The 17,343-nt window shown below is 35.6% G+C and overlaps 1 protein-coding gene across 2 annotated transcripts; it reads right to left on the bottom strand.

Annotated features, from left to right (window-relative positions):
- Positions 1-3,974: 3,974 nt before the first annotated feature.
- On the bottom strand, positions 3,975-16,650 carry suds3 (SDS3 homolog, SIN3A corepressor complex component). Of its 2 annotated transcripts, none has more exons than XM_084115933.1 (12): positions 16,424-16,650; positions 14,005-14,074; positions 13,690-13,745; positions 12,229-12,300; positions 12,087-12,106; positions 11,829-11,985; positions 9,739-9,834; positions 9,208-9,269; positions 8,578-8,623; positions 8,380-8,485; positions 4,893-4,977; positions 3,975-4,492 (listed from the first exon to the last, which is right to left on the bottom strand). In XM_084115933.1, exons 1-12 carry the CDS (start codon positions 16,533-16,535, stop codon positions 4,394-4,396), a joined length of 981 nt encoding a protein of 326 aa, XP_083972059.1. In that variant the 5' UTR covers positions 16,536-16,650; the 3' UTR covers positions 3,975-4,393. The 2 variants fall into 2 exon arrangements, with proteins under 2 accessions (XP_083972059.1, XP_083972060.1); XM_084115934.1 differs by having other exon boundaries at positions 8,602-8,623.
- Positions 16,651-17,343: the final 693 nt, after the last annotated feature.

Genomic DNA, 17,343 nt, shown 5'->3' with positions numbered 1-17,343 from the left:
TTTAGTTTCTGTTCCTCACAAAAAAACAAAAATAAAAAAAAAACATGGTATGGCTTCAGAAGACTTGTAACAATAATTATAAAGGTGCTTTTATAAACTTGACAACCACTGGTCACTATTTGTTTTGGTTGCATGGAAAAGATTAGAAAAAAGAAAATCATGTTTCAGACAACATGAGGGTTATTAAATGACAACCAAATTTAAATTTTGTGGCTGAACTATCCCTTTAAGCAGAGCTTGAACCCTCAAAAGGAGCTCATGAAAATCTTCAAAAACATACTACTTCCTTCTAAACTTAAACCAGGTCTGCCGTTCAGAGATAAAGCAGGAGGAAATGCAAACACGCAGAGCAACATATCAAATCCATATTCCCTTTAACAAGTCAGAGCGGCCCAGGGGCCAAACTTCAACCAGCCAGACGTCCCATGGGAGGCAACAGATTCACAGCGGAACAGGGAATTGCTGGGCATCTGGTTCTCAGGACTGCGTGAAAACTGATTCAGAAAGGATTGAAACCAAGAAGCTGAAGCAGAGCTGGTGTCCAGGGAACTCTTGAGTAAAGCCCACCGCAGTGAGAGCTGCAGGTATTACCATTTATAGACTGACAGCGCTTGCTCTAATAAGGCACATTAACTGTTCAGAGCTGAAAAGCCTTAATGGAATCCCTTTTCCCAGAACAAATAATAATAGGTTAAAGACTATTTCTAGAGAAATAAATAGCAAGTATTTATTGTGAACGTTCATTTGGTCACTACTATGTATTTTCATCTAATGCAACCCTTGCTGACCCTTACTGATATTGATTCCAGTAATTAGGAATCATCGATTAGAATGGTGATTTATTTAATGCTGATTGGCCCTGGAGGAACCGTCTATTTAAATGCAAAAAAAAGACAAAACGTGTTTTCGTGGATTCATTTAGAACTCCCTTTTTTCACAGAAGCCATTCAATAATGAGAAACGAGTCTTCAAAAAAAGAGTTTAGATTCACAGTTTTAACATGTGACAGTAAAAAGTGGGAATCAGTCAATAGTGCTTGTAATCTTGAATCTTGAATGTTCATTTCAGATGGAAAGTGCAGTGACTTATGTATTATATGTGACCCTGGATCACAAAACCAGTCTTATGTTGCACGGGTATATTTGTGGCAATAGCCAACAAAACATTGTATGGGTCAAAATTATAGATTTTTCTTTTATGCCCAAAATCATTAGGATTTTAAGTAAAGATCATGTTCCATGAAGATATTTTGTAAATTTCCCACCTTAAATATATAAAACATTTATTTTTGTGAATGGATGCAGCACTATCGCCAATAGAAATGGACAACTTTAAAGGCGATTTTCTCAATATTTCGATTTTTCTGTACCCTCAGATTCCAGATTTTCAAATAGTTGTATCTCGGCCAAATATTGTCCTATCCTAACAAACCATACATCAATGGAAAGATTATGTATTCAGCTTTCAGATGATATATAAATCTCAATTTAAAAAAAAAAATACCCATAAGACTGGTTTTGTGGTCCAGGGTCACATTATGTGTTTGTTTGTTTGAAGCAAAAATGTTGGTAGAGGCATGTTTTTCCAATGAGCCTATATGGTGCAACATTTGCTGTGAAATTTGCAACATTTGTCTGTCAGTGTCACAGTTTAGTGAAAAAGGTTTGAAAAGAATGTTTCAAAAGAGCAAGCTGACTCCCGTAAATTACATTTGCGGTTTAAGGAGCAGTCACACTGCATTTTGTGTTCTATAGAGTGTTGCTGGGATGACATCTAGTTCCATCATATTGAGACCAATGGGTTTTTTGAAATGCCTGAAATAAGGTCTTCGGTGAACACAAGCTGAAGATATTTTCATGTTTTATTGTACAACATAAAATACATCAGTAATAGCCCCTTTGTGAATGATTTTTTAAAAGCTTTTCTTGTCTTGTAAAAGGCTATTGCTAACAAGTGGCTAAATGGGACTATAGAGGTTGTCAGGGACATTGAACATCATCATTGAACAGGAAACATCATCAACTCACTAGTCTGCTTTCACAGCCCTTTTGTGTTTATAGTTGTGTACTTGCAAACTATTCTAACTCACACTTTCAGGGATTTTTATATAAAGACTGAAAGAGTTGGAAGCTTAGAGGTGGTGATGTTGAAGTCATGTGATCGTGGTGTAGTTCGTTTACAGCCGGCATTAAGCCTTTTACTTCTGGCGATAATATTTAGCACATTTCAAAATTTGTGTTCATTATGATGAACAAAACGCATAAGAATCAAACTTTTGTTGGTCAAAGAGCTTATTTTCTGCAATAATCCCAAAGTCTATGGAAAAATTATATTTGCTTTTTCGTCGAGAAAACCAGGATGATGGATGATGCTAACGTCTGGGTAGGACTAAAAAAACAATCACTGCAGCGCTATCGACAACATGCTGGAAACCGGAAACGTAAGTTCATGCCAATTTCGTTTGGTCCAATCTAACCAAACATATCACTTATCACAAATTCGTATCACATGACGATGTGAGACCAATAGAAAATCGATATGTTACAGCTTGACCTCTGAATTCAAAGAAAGAACACAATTTTAAACATGCAGGTTTGTAGCATTGCAGGAAAGTGGAGATGGAGTTTATGGCCTTGATATTCTCAAATTTAAATGTTTTTTGTTTTGTTTTTAATAGTCATGTTATACTATACACAACATAAGGGTTGTGTATGAATTCTCTTATAACTTCCTTCAACCCTTGATAAATGTTCTGTAGGTTTGCAAATGCACTTCCTTCTATATAATGTTACCACTGATTCGTATGTTATTTGACCACAAAAGTGAAAATAATTTACTTGAATGCTGTTAATCATGTACAATTTAACCATGAGCAACAACTTCTTTACTTACAACCCTTACATTTTAAGATGTCTTGGAAGAGAGTCTCTGTCAGGAAAGAGGTAATAATACAAGATGGTTTATACAACTCTGAAATACAGTCACACAATCATTCTGCTAAATCTGTTATCTTTCAGAATCAATGCAAAAACAACAACAACTTTGTGTTTGGGGAGGAATTCAATTTTGAACTGTGCAGAAGAAAGGATTGGCCTGTCATTTATAGAAGAAATCATTGTGACAGGAAAATGACAGGACTTTCAAAATAAAGTGTCTCAAGTGGATCCAGAGACAGTCATTTCACAAAAATGTGTTTAACCTAGGAACTAAACAAGGAGAATGTGATTTCACCAAATACAACATGTTCCTGGATCAACATTACAAACAACAAATCAGATTTGAGAGACAAGTTTATAGTTAGGTTTAAGCTTACAACCAGGCTTAGGTGATTGTACATCAGTGTTATTCACCTATTGTTTCTCTCTGATTTTAGGGATAAGTTTTGGGTAGTTTTAGGGGTGGGGATAGGAATAGGACTACATTTTCAGGCAGAAATGTTGTTCCAGGATCCCCAAAATGTGTTGAGCCAAGAACATGTCTTACTTGGCTAAAATCACGACCACCTAATGACCAACTAAACAAATCGTTAACGGAAGACTGGGAAGAGAGGTGCTGTAATAATGTAAAACAGTTATATAGTTTTTTGAACATTCAAGCATGAAAACCTATTCTAGTAGACCCCAAAAACTAAATCAAGACTTTGAAAAAGGGCATAACAGGCCACTTTAATCGATGTTAGAAAGTGAACGCACCATTATGCATTCTCAAACTAACCGGAATCTTGAGCTCTAAGCCCAAGGATCCCATGTACTTGTAAGCATCTTAGCAAACTTCTGAAATAATTGTCATAAACACATTTACTTGCAAGTTGTTTGTTATATAAAAAAAAGCTTCAGCCAAGAACATAAATACAAATGTAAATTAGTGCTTCTCATTTTATAGTACGTGTAAGAAGAAGGGCCATTAAAAATAAAGTCAACTAGCAGTATTGTTAACAGGAGGAAAAAACTAAAGCAATTATGCAGAAACAAATGTTGTTTTGCACTGTATGAGCCAAATTTATTTAATGTTGGACTAAATACAAAATTAAAACTTGCAAAGTCATTTGAAATCTAAACAAAACAACAAAATAAATGCCTTACTGGTAATACAATAGAATGCCAAAGTGTGTTGTCGCCTACACACTTCATCTGAGCGCTTTGAAATCAAACAGTAAAGCGTTACCTCAGAAATGGCGACTGCATTACATGTACAATGCAAAATTCATACAGAAAGAAAAAGCAAAAAGAAGGACAAACGTGAGACATTTCATGATATACTCAGTATGTGTGAGAGTGATAGAAAAATAAGATAAGACAGGAAGAAAAATCATGCTTCGACATGTAGTGACGACTTAGTAAAACGAGAAGAGCATTAAAATGTTTGTAAAATAAGAGATGAGGAAGAGTGACGTCTATGCTGCTGATCGGCGTCTAATGATGAAGGCCCCTCGCTGAAGCTGCCCTAAATAAATCCTCATCTTCGTGCTGTCACTTGTCTTTCTCACCCAGATCTGCAAGAGAATCGAAATCCAAGACAAAGCACTTCAGTGTTTATCCTGTACCACCTTCTTCCAGAATCCAAATGAATCCTAAACAGTGATTTGTACTCCAAAGCCACTGGCTCAGCAAGTAAGAGTCCAGATCTATGCAGTGTGCTATTGATGCTGGCATTAAAAGGATGCAAATGAGACAAAAGCCATTGAAAATACATCCTCGTACAATTTGATATGGATGCAGATTACAATAAATGAGAGCGACTAAATGAGAATTTGCCTCTTCTGGCTCTCCAAAGCTGATGCACTCGGGCTGATCTCAATAACCTGCTGTTTATTTCCCCTCTGAGCAGGGCATTAGTTTGAAGAGCACAGTCATTTGTTTAGCACCAATCAGAGGAGAGAATCAGACACTAACCTCATTGGTCCCCACAGAGCTGATGACACAGCTGATCTTGGTGTTCTCCTTGGACTCCAGATAGATTGCTTGACTTTTATGGTACCTGAAACAAAAACAGTATTAGTCACTTAAGATCCTTTAGACTGAAAGATCATTACAGAAAAATCCCTCTCAGTCAGGTACTGTATGTGAGCTTATCTCCTCACGTATCTTCACTGAAAAAGCAATATTTTGGCTTAAAGGATTTCACAGTTATTAAAATGCTGTCATCATTTTCTCATCTTCATGAAATTCTGCATGGAGAATTAACTTTATTGATGTAAGAGTTCAAATACGTGTTGCTACAGTCAGATATTCTACTTTGAAATGTGCATTCTGGGTCGGAATGTCTGTTTTTGTTTTGGTCTGTGTGATCCCGCCCACTGCCAATTTACTCAATAGTATTTCGACACCCCAGGCTGACAGCGAGCGGAAAACACATCATTTTGCAGCCATGGAAGCAAGCAAACGAACTGGGTCAGAGATCTCAGATTCTACCTGACGTAAAAAGCCTCAGCATCATCTAAAAAGCTCCATGACGACTTACAGTGTAAGGCTCATCACTTTCTATTGCCAATTGCACTCATTCCTGTTGCGTGCCCTCAGTCTGGCAACCCACGGGCGTGAGCGTCGAGGAGGGGGGCACAAATTTGGCACCCATTTCAACCGCTAGCTGTCAATATTACATACTGCACTTTTAATTGGGAGCACTTACTGTTCCAGTGTAGTTATGGTTCAATTAATTTTGGTATATTTTAGTTATACTGTCCATTTTTCTTACATGTAAATTAAACTCTCTCTCTCTGCTAATTCTATAAATTATACAGGGCAGTGTTTCAGACTGATTTAAACTAGCAACTTTTTGAACTATTCACTAAAAAAAGAACTGGCTCATATGAGTCTTTCATTTTGGGAACCATGCTACACTGGGCTCAATGTATTTTTTTTTTTGATTCAGTAAAAAGAACCGGCTTATAGGATCAGACCAGGGACTGATCGGATCGAATCGGATCAGACTGGTCATGCCGAATGTTTGCTTCTGTTTTGTAGTCCGTGATGACAACTCAATAGAAAGAGGTTTTTTTGCTGTTATTTTGTGGTACACTGCTTTTTTATTGCATTACACTCAATACAGACTGCAAACTCAGATTCACAATTCAGGTAAAATATGCCAGATTAAGAAATGAGGAAAGAATCGGTTCTTAAGAGTCATTATTCGTGAATCGTTTTTTGGCGTGCAGCCCGTCAAAGAGGACAACTCAATAAAAGTTCTTGCCTTTATTTTTGTCTTTTTGTTCCATTACATTCAATACAGACTGCAAACTCGCTTTTACAAGTGTGCTGTGGCACAAACACCACTAATTAAAGAGTCATTTCTTAAAACGCAGTATACATAGAGAGCGAAAGTAGCCTGTGGCTTCAACCTTCTCAGATAAGCATCCTCTGGAAAAGTTCATAGAGAGGCATAACTCAACCTCTCCACTCATTATCAAAATAGCAGAATAAAACTGCATTTAATATACATGTAACATTATTTATTGCCTGCGGTATCACGCCGAACCATATTTCCTCCTCCGCTCACTCTATCCTCATCTGCACAGAAACATTCCGGTTGGATTGCAATGCTGAAAGCTACGGCAGCCCACTGTCTAAAGGGCACGACTGGATAAATGCATGCTGACACGCTCATAAAAATCCAGAGGCATTCATGACATTTAATGTCACAAACGCATAAGACAAAGTAATCTCCAGTCCTCATCCTAAACCACAAGCTTCCAGTGTATTATGATCACTTATTCAAAACAACAAAATATAGATTTATGTAGTCTGTACAGAGTACTGCATGTCAGAATTTGTGGATCTTGATGCCCATGATGTTTACATTATTAAATATCAGGACACGGACAACGGTAAATACCATGTTAGGAATGTGTGACCTGAATCCTGGCACAGATTTTGCCTTGTTCAAGCAAACTACCCCTTGCAAATACATCACATTCACATTCTTATGTACATACATCGAATGAAACAACAGCCAATAGTAATAACTTATACGATATGATATTAAAGATAGCACCTTCTTATAGCCCACATAAAATAAAAATCAGAATGCTGCAAGAAACAAAATTTTTTAAATATCCTTCCTCCCATGTAAATTACCTACATGTCATGCTACTTAAATCCCGGAATCACTATATAAAATTGTAAAAAAGTAACTTATGATAGAAATTATGTATACAAATAAGCCTATACAATTTAAAGACTAAATATGATAGACAGAACAAAAGACAGAATGACAAAAAGATAGAATGATAGACAGAACAATAGAATGATAGACAGAACGATATATAGAACAATAGAATGATAGACAGAACGATAGATAGAACAACAGAACAATATGATGATAGAATGATTGAAAGAACAGTAGACAGATAGATAGAACGACCGACAGATAGATAGACAGATAGAACGACAGACAGACAAATAGATAGATAGATAGATAGATAGATCTGTCTTGTCTCAGGTCAGTTCCAGCTCTCTGATGTGACACTGTCCTTTATGTAAACTATATGATAGAATTGAAAAGCAAAAGAGTGATTGTGCCATCTTGTGGTCAGTATAAGTAAAAAAGTTTTTTTTTAGGCTTCAAGGCCCTGCGGGAACCAGGGGGTCAAGGTTTGATTGGCAAGCGTGCAATTAGCCCCAGCTGCAAGAAGCTGTAAATACACCATTAATTTCCACAATGTAAATCAGTCAGTCTTCATAAGGGCTTTTATTTTCACTATGTGCTTTACCTAAGGTTATCATCTCTTTAAACCAACATCGAGTCACTGATCATTAAAATGCAAATAAGCATGTTAAATCAGAGTTCAAAAACCTTAAAGAAATCTTAAAACCTGAATATGTAACATGAATTACTAATGAAGTATGTAAAACACAATAACCCAAAATTAAGTTCACCCAAAGATTTTCAGAGAGGCTAACAATAGTGATCCCACCCTCCCTTCAGAGTGTCTCCAAAGCCACGCCTTCTTCAAAACAGCAGGGAGCAAACAAAAGCATCACAAGAGGCTCAAAAGCACATAACATTATCATAATGAACATAAACAACTAAAAAGAGCACTTACCTGTATCACCTGACAGCTGCAATTCATTTCAGCGTTGATAGTGTTGCTAGTAAAACCTATCAATTCGAGTCACGAACCCGACGGAGTATAACGTCACAGGTTTCCATCTCTTCCAAATTACAGTGGTTAAACCATAGTTACAGTAGTTAACACGGCATAAGCTCATTGATTGGGTTCAGGAGGAATTGTGAGGCAGAGGCGGCTTTTTCGGTTGCGGTGCTCAGTGACTGACGTCTGTCTAACTCTGCATAGCATGAAACGGGCTGATGACGTGTGTTATCTGCGAGAGCAGGTGCATGGATGTATCGAAATACATACTTTGACAGGCAGAATCTTACCATCTCTTGTCATAGTAGAGTTTCCCCTCCTCTATCCGTGCCTCATAACGCTGGGACGGGGTGTCCACTGGAGTGGTCGGGAGGTGCTCTGGAGAGGACGGGGATGCTGAAAAACATCGCTTTTAATTAATTTCCAACTCATTTTTAAAGACTTTGTGGTTTAAAAAAGATTTGATGGGAAATTATATGGGGAATCACCTCTAAAAGACAAAACCTCCATACCTGGTCTTTTCGGAGATTTAAGCTATAAAGGAAATGAAGCAAAAAGGAAGATTGTTTTAATTTTCTTCAGCAATCTCAGGTGTAAAACACGACAGACACAGACAAACAACCTGATATCTTGGTCAGCTAACAGTAATCAGCAGTTGCCAAAAAAAAAAATGAATCCAATAGTATGTCAGTATCAAAACCCTATTTTCTGTGGTCTGCAGCCTTTTCAAGTCAGTAAAATACAACCAATTTTTGTCATCCGCAAGTAATGTGTCTCGTATCTCTTTGAGTAATAAAATGTAATACAATTTTCAGGGGATCCTGCTTTTTATTACCCAAAAAGAGAGAAAAAATCCTTTCTTCAAAGCCGAGACGCAAATCTTTAAGACTTTCATTACAATTTGATGAAATTTTTTAAATCACACTACATTTTCTCATCTCATAGCCTGCAAAAAAATATGCAAGTGTATTACATTTTTATAAATGGTAATGGTATAAAATTAGATATATTGAAAATTAGGTCAAAAAGTTCTGAGAAGCAGTGAAATTTGTACTTAGATTGTAACAGGGCTTCATTTGCCGCATAAAAATGGAGCTAATTCCAATTCGTAACCTTACCTTGTTCAATGTTCTTAGATCTTCCATGATCTGTTCATCAGTAAGTAAATAATTTAACTGAGGTGAGGAGAGTTAAGAAAACCTGATCATTACAGCATACACACTGAGATATTTGACTGCACATCACATTTTTTACATTATTGATACTGCTTGCAATTATAATGGACCGGTCTATGGGACATCAATTAAGACTTTAATTAAAAGGTTTTTTTGAGCTGTTGACACTGTCATTTACGATAAAAGAGCCTGCACAGTGACAGAAAATAAAACCTGCCTACCTTACACAACACTAGAGTTAAGCTTGCACTCAGGAGTAGAGCGGACAAATTCTTTCAACACACACTCACAATATGACGTCACACTCTGTGCGAATGTTTTAAAAAACATAATTTGTGTTGCATTTACAATCCAGTGAAAACAGCACCCCTACTTCCAGCGCCCCCTGCAGATGCATAGAAGATGCATAACTGATGTGTTGGTGGTCTGAAGTGTTTCCAGTGCATGGGGTCTCTACAGCTATGTGAAGGATATCAGGTGCAGGCTTTCTCCGCTTGTCTGGAATGGGCACAGGGTCATTGGGTCGTCTCCGGAGCTTCCGGGTTATGTGGGTTTTTACCTCCATGGAATCTAAAATAAATAAATACATGGACAACATACTAGGTTTAGGGATTTAAATGAATATCTCACACAAAAATAAATTCAATGAAACACAAAATGTAGAAATTCTGAAGGCTGTACTGTTTTTTTTTTTTTTTTTTAATAATAATAATAATAATAAATTTTATTTATAATGCACTTTACATTTCAGCGAAATCTTCGCACAGCGAAAGCGAAGTGCTAATTTTTCATGCAATTGCAATGAGAAAGATAAGAAACCTTGAGAAAGATAATAAGAAAACACCATAAAAGTATAATAAAAGTGGTCTATACGACTTCTGTAAATGTCTTCTGACATTACAGGATAAATTTGTGTGATTTAAGTTAAGTTTAAGTTTAAATTTAAGTTTTTATGGATGGATGTTTTTATGGATGGAAATGGCAAAATACACAAACTCTAAAAATGCATTAAATTAATGCTGATCATTGTTTTATCTGATAAGAAGACATGCGCATAAACTACGATTGAAGCACATTTACTTAAATATAGCTGCAAGCAGCGATGACGGGCCCAAGCCCCGGCGCCACCCCGGTAACTTCAGGAAAACTGTGCAAGATGGGCAATACGCATTTATAGCCGGTAAATGAAAAAAGACAGTCAAAGTCAATTGAATACGCTACATTTACTACAGTCAGCTGGTGCCACTATGGCCGTGAACCATAACAGCCACATCCATGAGATCCTTTCAATTTAAATAAACTGCATGTGACAGGATGTTATAGTTCAGTTTCAAGTGATTATAAATGTATCATTTGCATCTAAAAATGGTGTACTTCCAGAAGTATTTATTAAGGTTATCTGAAATTTTTATTAACCTAACAAATAAACTAATTATATAAAACTATATAGTCATTGTGATTTTAAAAGAAAAGGCCTAAGAAATCTCTTATCCTGTAATGCAGGCAGAAATGATTGGGTTAATCTCTAAATCAGCAAGAGTGTAAAATACACACACACCTTAAGGCTTGGGCCCTAATAAATCCCTCTTTGCGCAAAAACTCACATAACTTTGGATGTGATTAGATATCTGGACTAACCAGAGGACCAATTTCATTGCACAGCATTTCAAATGTTGGTTTGGTCATTCTGAAATGCCTGAGCCAAAGTCTGTCATCAAAATGGTTGGAAATAATGACCTCACAGAACTGTTTCACACGATTGAGTTCCCAAACACCAGGCATCCGCCTCCAAACGCAAGATAACATGACAATGTTTATTGCGTTTCATTATTCCGTCATTTATGATGTGTGAAAAAAGAGCCACAGTGGCTTTCCCGATTGCAGCAACTTTAATCTTTATTACAGATATTTGCGCCAATTTCCTACAAAGTGACAATTTTGTTATCTTGAACACATGGGATGGAAACTGTGCTTTATTCGCAAATATTTTATGAGATATTCCAATTTCGTGCACAAGTTAAATTCACACAACTTTGGATACATAGCCACTGATAATCATCCTCCCCAGAGAGTTAACCAGTGTGACTAGATCATTGAGTCCGAGTGTTAAACTTGTAAACCAGTTCAGTCTGATTTATGAATCCTTCGGTTCACTTGTGTCAATTAAGAATTACTGATTCTTTGACTCAAAAGAATGATTCCTTCCCGATTTGGAAATTGGTACTTCTCTCATGAACTCATCAAAGAGAGTTTCATCACTTTTTATAGTGCGTTTATGTACTTTTCTGAAGCTTGAAAGTCCTTGTTGACTGAATGGAAAAGCATTTCTCCTATTGTGGTATGCATAAAAAAAGTCTTTCAGCTGGGGAGTGAGTAAATGATGACAGGAATTCACTTTTGGGGAACTATTGCTTCAAGTTATTTTTCTTTATACACAAAGTAGCTACGCGTTCAGCTATAGGAACAGGATATTGTTCTCTACAACAGCAATACTAACAATGCCTTGCACAAAAACCCTCTCAGGTTGCATTTATCTCTCTGATCTCACTTTCCCACTTTCTCACCTCCTGTCAGCTCCATTGTTAATTTCTCGTTCTCGATCATCTTCTTCTTCTCCTCCAGCTCTGCAATTAGATTTTCCTTCAGTTCCACTTTCTTATCGTCAAATTCTTTCACCGCTGCTTTTTTCTCTTTGATGTAGTTCCTCTCCACTTGCTCTGTCTACAAGAAATGTATTTTGCATTAATTAACCTGTCATATCTGTTGCTTTCTGCAGCTATAATAAATCAACAGATACATAAAATTAATGAATTGCATCCTACCTCAAGTTGTAAAAATAGGTCTGAAAAGATAAAGAGAGGGACAGAAAGAGAGAGCACAAACAAGAGATAATCATGTAAAGTTGGCTTCTGAAATATTGACACTGACATCGAGCTGAAAAGCTTTATTATAAATCATTTTTACCAGCGTTACGAAGTCTCTCTTTATACTGCTGATCGAGCTTCTTCATTCTCTTCTGGTACTCCTGCAGTGTGCCTGTGGAAATTAATGAGTATAAAAACTGTTCTAATGTATTCATTTTTAGTTGACATTTTTTATCACTGATGTATAGTACACTTATTAGGGACAATCCCATTGGAATAGCCTGTCTTGATCAAGGGGCACAATGGTGATAGATTACCCCTTCCATTTGAACCTACAACCTTTTGGTAACAAGCCAGGCTACATCACCTTGTTAGACCATTATCAATCAAAACATGCACTTTTCAGGACATATGTTAATAAAAAAAAAATTGTTTTAAATTAAATGAAATACATTTACTATGTGTATACACTGCAAGCCTTAAATGGATAGTTGACCCAAAAATGAAAATTTTGTCATCATTTACTCACCCTCAAGTTGTTTCAAACCTGTTTGGGTTTCTTTCTTCTGTTGATCACAAAGAAGATATTTTAAAGAATGTTGGTAATCAGACACTTGATGGAATCCATTGACTTCCATAGTATTTTTTTTTTCCTCTCATGGAAGTCAATGGATTCCATCAAGTGTCTGATTACCAACATTCTTAAAAATATCTTATTTTATGTTGAACAGAACAAATAAACTCATACAGATCTGGAACAACATGAGGGTGAGTAAATGATGACAACATTTTCATTTTTGGATCAACTATCCATTTAATGCTCAATTCTGATTTATTGCTCAGATCCGATCTTTTTGTTTGGCTGTTCACATTATCTTTTAAACGTGGCCAAAATCAGATGTGAGTGTGAACTGGTTACGGTCCTGCACACGGTGTCATATGGAAGTAAACACAGAGGTTACTGAAGTCAGCATTCACGCGTTCATTTATAAGGTTATGTACAGAGGAAGACAGCAAATTTGTGCACAGGCGATTGGGAGAATGCAGACGAGGATGAGGAGAAAGAGTTTTTCCTCAGGTTTTGCTTGTACAGAGCTGTCATTGTAATACTTGAGTATATGAGTATAACAGCTCACCATCCCTCGACAAAAAAATCAAATCTGAGTCACATATGAGCAAAAATAAAAATCAGCTTTGGGTCACTTTTGCCTGCAGTGTGAACGTAGTGTAGCTTTAGTGTCTGTGCTAGCAGAGATCATTTTCTCCATTGTCAACAGACATGTTTTACTGGATAAGAACATGTGAAAAAAGAATAATGCCTTTTTTTTTCTTTTTTTTTACATTTTACATACTGCATACTGCATATTTATTTACATTGGTTTAAGATTTAGGATAATGCAAGTACATGAGTCAACAAAATATATAACATTGTTCAAATGGTTTTTGAATATTTGAATCCAAAAATCGTACAAATTGTGCCTTAAAAGTGCTCAACTACAAAATTACTTGAGCTTCTCTTAAAAAAGAAAATGCAATAGTGAACAGGAGTATTTCCAGTCACCTTCTTGCAGTTGTTGTAACTGTCGTTTCAGGGATGCCAGTCTGTCTTGATACATCCTGAAATCAAGACAAAAACAAAATATCTCAAAGAAATGATGCAGTTTTATTACATAATATGCACATAGCAGAAATTTGTCACAGACAGACAGATAGATATAAAGACAGGCAGATAGATAGATAGATAGATAGATAGATAGATAGATAGATAGATAGATAGATAGATAGATAGATAGATAGATAGATAGATAGATAGATAGATAGATAGATAGATAGATAGATAGATATGAATACAATATCAATTACAAGGAATACTCACTGTTCTTTGATCTCAACATAGTCGTCTTCATCATGTTTGGCCATATCTGTTTCACTGGCATCTTCTGTGTCTATAATAATAATAATAATAATAAATATAACACCAATAAATTAATTATACATTATAGTATAAGATAAGGTATGGTATCACACTTTTGGCCTTTTAGTTTATGGTTTATTCACGTTATGATTGCACATTTGTAGCGCCATCTAGCGGACAGACATGGTAGCTTTATTTTTTTTTTTTTTTATGGTAACAACCAGATATTCTCCTCTGTTGTTCTTATTTAGAGTGGAAAATTTGGCTGAAAAAAGATACATGTGCCTATAGATAAATCACATTACATATGTTGTTTGCTGACCTTTTTATAACAGAGGAATTAATGTACATAGTGTTTGTATTAACTGCTATATGGGGAACTGTCACAAGATACTAAGATTAATAACAAACAAAGATCTAAGACTATTTCAAAAACATAAATAAGTTAACATGGAAAAAATAATAAGTTAAAGCACACATTTCAGACCAAAGCAATTTGATCCAAAGCAACATACAATGCATTCAGTTCATGTATTCTCTGGGTATGAAACCTACGACTTTAATTGCTAACAATACGTCCTACAGTTTGAATTCAAAATTTTGAGGTACGATTTTTTTTAAAGAAATTAAATTGATGAAAAGTGAAAAAATATTTCTACTTCCAATAAATGTTGTCCGTTTCAACTTTCTTTTCAGCAAAGAATCCTGAAAAAAATGGTATGGTTTACACAAAAATATTAATTGATAATAACAAGAAAAGAAATGTTACATTGAGCACCAAAACAGCATATTAGAATGATTTCTGAAGGATCATGTGACACTGACTGAAGTAATGATGCTTTGCATAGGAATATAGGAATAAAATATATATTTTTTTAAATAAAAAAAAATAAATAAAAACATTTATTGTAATAATATTTCACAATGTTACTGTATTTTTGTCAAATAAATGCACCCTTGTCTTGGTGAGCAGAAGAGACTTCATTAAAACCATCTAACTGACCCCAAACATTTGACTGGTAATACCATTTTCATTCAAAGAACTTAGATTAAACGTTTCTACAAGATTTGAAGAGTTTGACAAATGTGACCCTGGACCACAAAACCAGTCACACATGGGTCAATTTTTTGAAATTGAGATTTATATATCATCTGAATGCTGAATAAATAAGCTTTCCATTGATGTATGGTTTGTTAGTATATAGGACAATATTTGGCCGAGATACAACTATTTGAAAATCTGTAATCAGCGGGTGCAAAAAAATCGAAACATTGAGAAAATCACCTTTAAAGTTGTCCATGTATGTTCGCGATTGTGCTGCATTCACTCACAAAAATAAATGTTTTATATATTTATGGTAGGAAATGTACAAAATATCTTCATGGAACAAGTTCTTTACTTAATATCCTAATGATTTCTAGCATAAAAGAAAAATCGATCATTTTGACCCATTCAACTTGTGACTGGTTTTGTGATCCAGGGTCACAAATGGACATTAGCATATCTTAACATTAAGATTTTGGTTTAAAATATAGTTGTATGAGGGTAATATGCACAATAATTAGTAGTAATAATTAGTAAAAATGTCCCCACAAGGACAAGGATTTCGTATATTGCCATCTTTGTGGGGACATTTTGTACCCATAATAGTAGGGTTTACCAGGCAACACACACGCACACGCACTTTATTCTTCAAGATGTTTCCAATATTTTAAATATTGGAAGCTTTTATTATTAAGGGGAGAGTGAAAATACATTATGTCAAGTACAGTATCTGATCTCTTAAGTCTGATTTCATTCCCATCATCAGTCTCATCTCAAATGTGTTCATGACACCAGCATTAGCTAAGTGAGCGGAGATCAACTCCAAGCATTTCAACCCAAATATTTGCCACCATAAATCAACTGTTTCCCAAAATGATACTTTAAAAGCAAGTAAGTCCTCTGTTGAATCTGATTTCGAGTCTGTATGAGTTTAAAAACACCCTGCTTAATGTAACTTATTTGTTTCCTGACGTGTGCTGCTAACTCTGCTAACTGTTTATCAACAGGCTGGATAGCACATAAAACATACAAATATGAAAATGCATAGCCATTATACAGTTAAATGCGTATACAGCCAACATTAACGTAAAACAATATCACTATACAGATTTAAAAAATGCCGATAAAGTTGCAAAAAAAAGAGCTCGAAAATAAACAGAAAACAACACGACACATGCACACTTTCCTTGCATGTTTACTCATAACTGAGCTCCTATTTTACTATCAGCGTATAGCCAGTTCGCTCATTAGCAATTGAAATATGCCTTTTAATGCATCAATCATAAGTGAATGAGATAAAAAGATAGATAAACTGAAATTACTGTGCGTATTCACCTTCTTCCGAGTCTCTGCCTCTGAAACTGCGATCTTCATCTTCATCCACACTGTCTAGCTCTTCCTCGTCATTATAATAATCCACCATGGGTGACAGTAAAGTCGATGCCATTTATTATATTTATATATTGATAATATTGCAGGAAATACCTATGTGTAAACAATCACACTGCACAGACAACGTTTCAGTCTCGAGCCTCTTTTTTTTTTTCAATTGGAGGGTAGGCCGAGGAATCTGATTGGTGGAGATGGTCAAGTGATGCATGCTGGGAAATGTAGTTTGAACCGCTTGTGCGCAAGTATGACATAAGGGGAATAAGAAAATGAAAAGAGAGAGAGAGAGAGAGAGAGAGAGAGAGAGAGAGAGAGAGAGAGAGAGAGAGAGAATAGTCTCTCTGCGTTTCAAATGTATTGTTCTTATTATCAGCCAAGGAACATGAAGATTTTCTGAAGTTGTCAGTCCCACTTCTGCCTCTTAGTCATTTATCTTGGTCAGGTAAGCGTATTAATGTCATTATGAAAAGACAAGAAAAATACCATTATTTATTGGAATTGCATCGGATGCACATTGAGTTTCATTTCCATCCCACAGACTGCTTTGGGTAGTTATTTCATTGTGCATATTAAAAGTTATTCACGTATTCACACACAATGTATGTTTTTAGGCTAACTGTTTATCATCATTATTATTTTTTTCTTGTGAACAAACAAGTTAGTGAAATAAATTGGGAAGATTTATATTCAAACAGCGTCTCTCCATTTGTGTTGCATAAAACAGAAATACTACTGCTGCTTCTGCTACTACTACAAATAATAATAATACAATCTATAAGATTTGTATTATAAATATATAAATAATTTTATTATAAATGATACAAAAAATCGAATTAAGTGCAAAATGTATTGCATAAAATGAATGC

This window comes from Abramis brama (assembly GCF_963993115.1).
Source record: "Abramis brama genome assembly, chromosome: 5".
NCBI classification, from domain to species: Eukaryota; Metazoa; Chordata; class Actinopteri; order Cypriniformes; family Leuciscidae; genus Abramis; species Abramis brama.
This window is presented reverse-complemented; position numbering and strand designations above follow the sequence as displayed.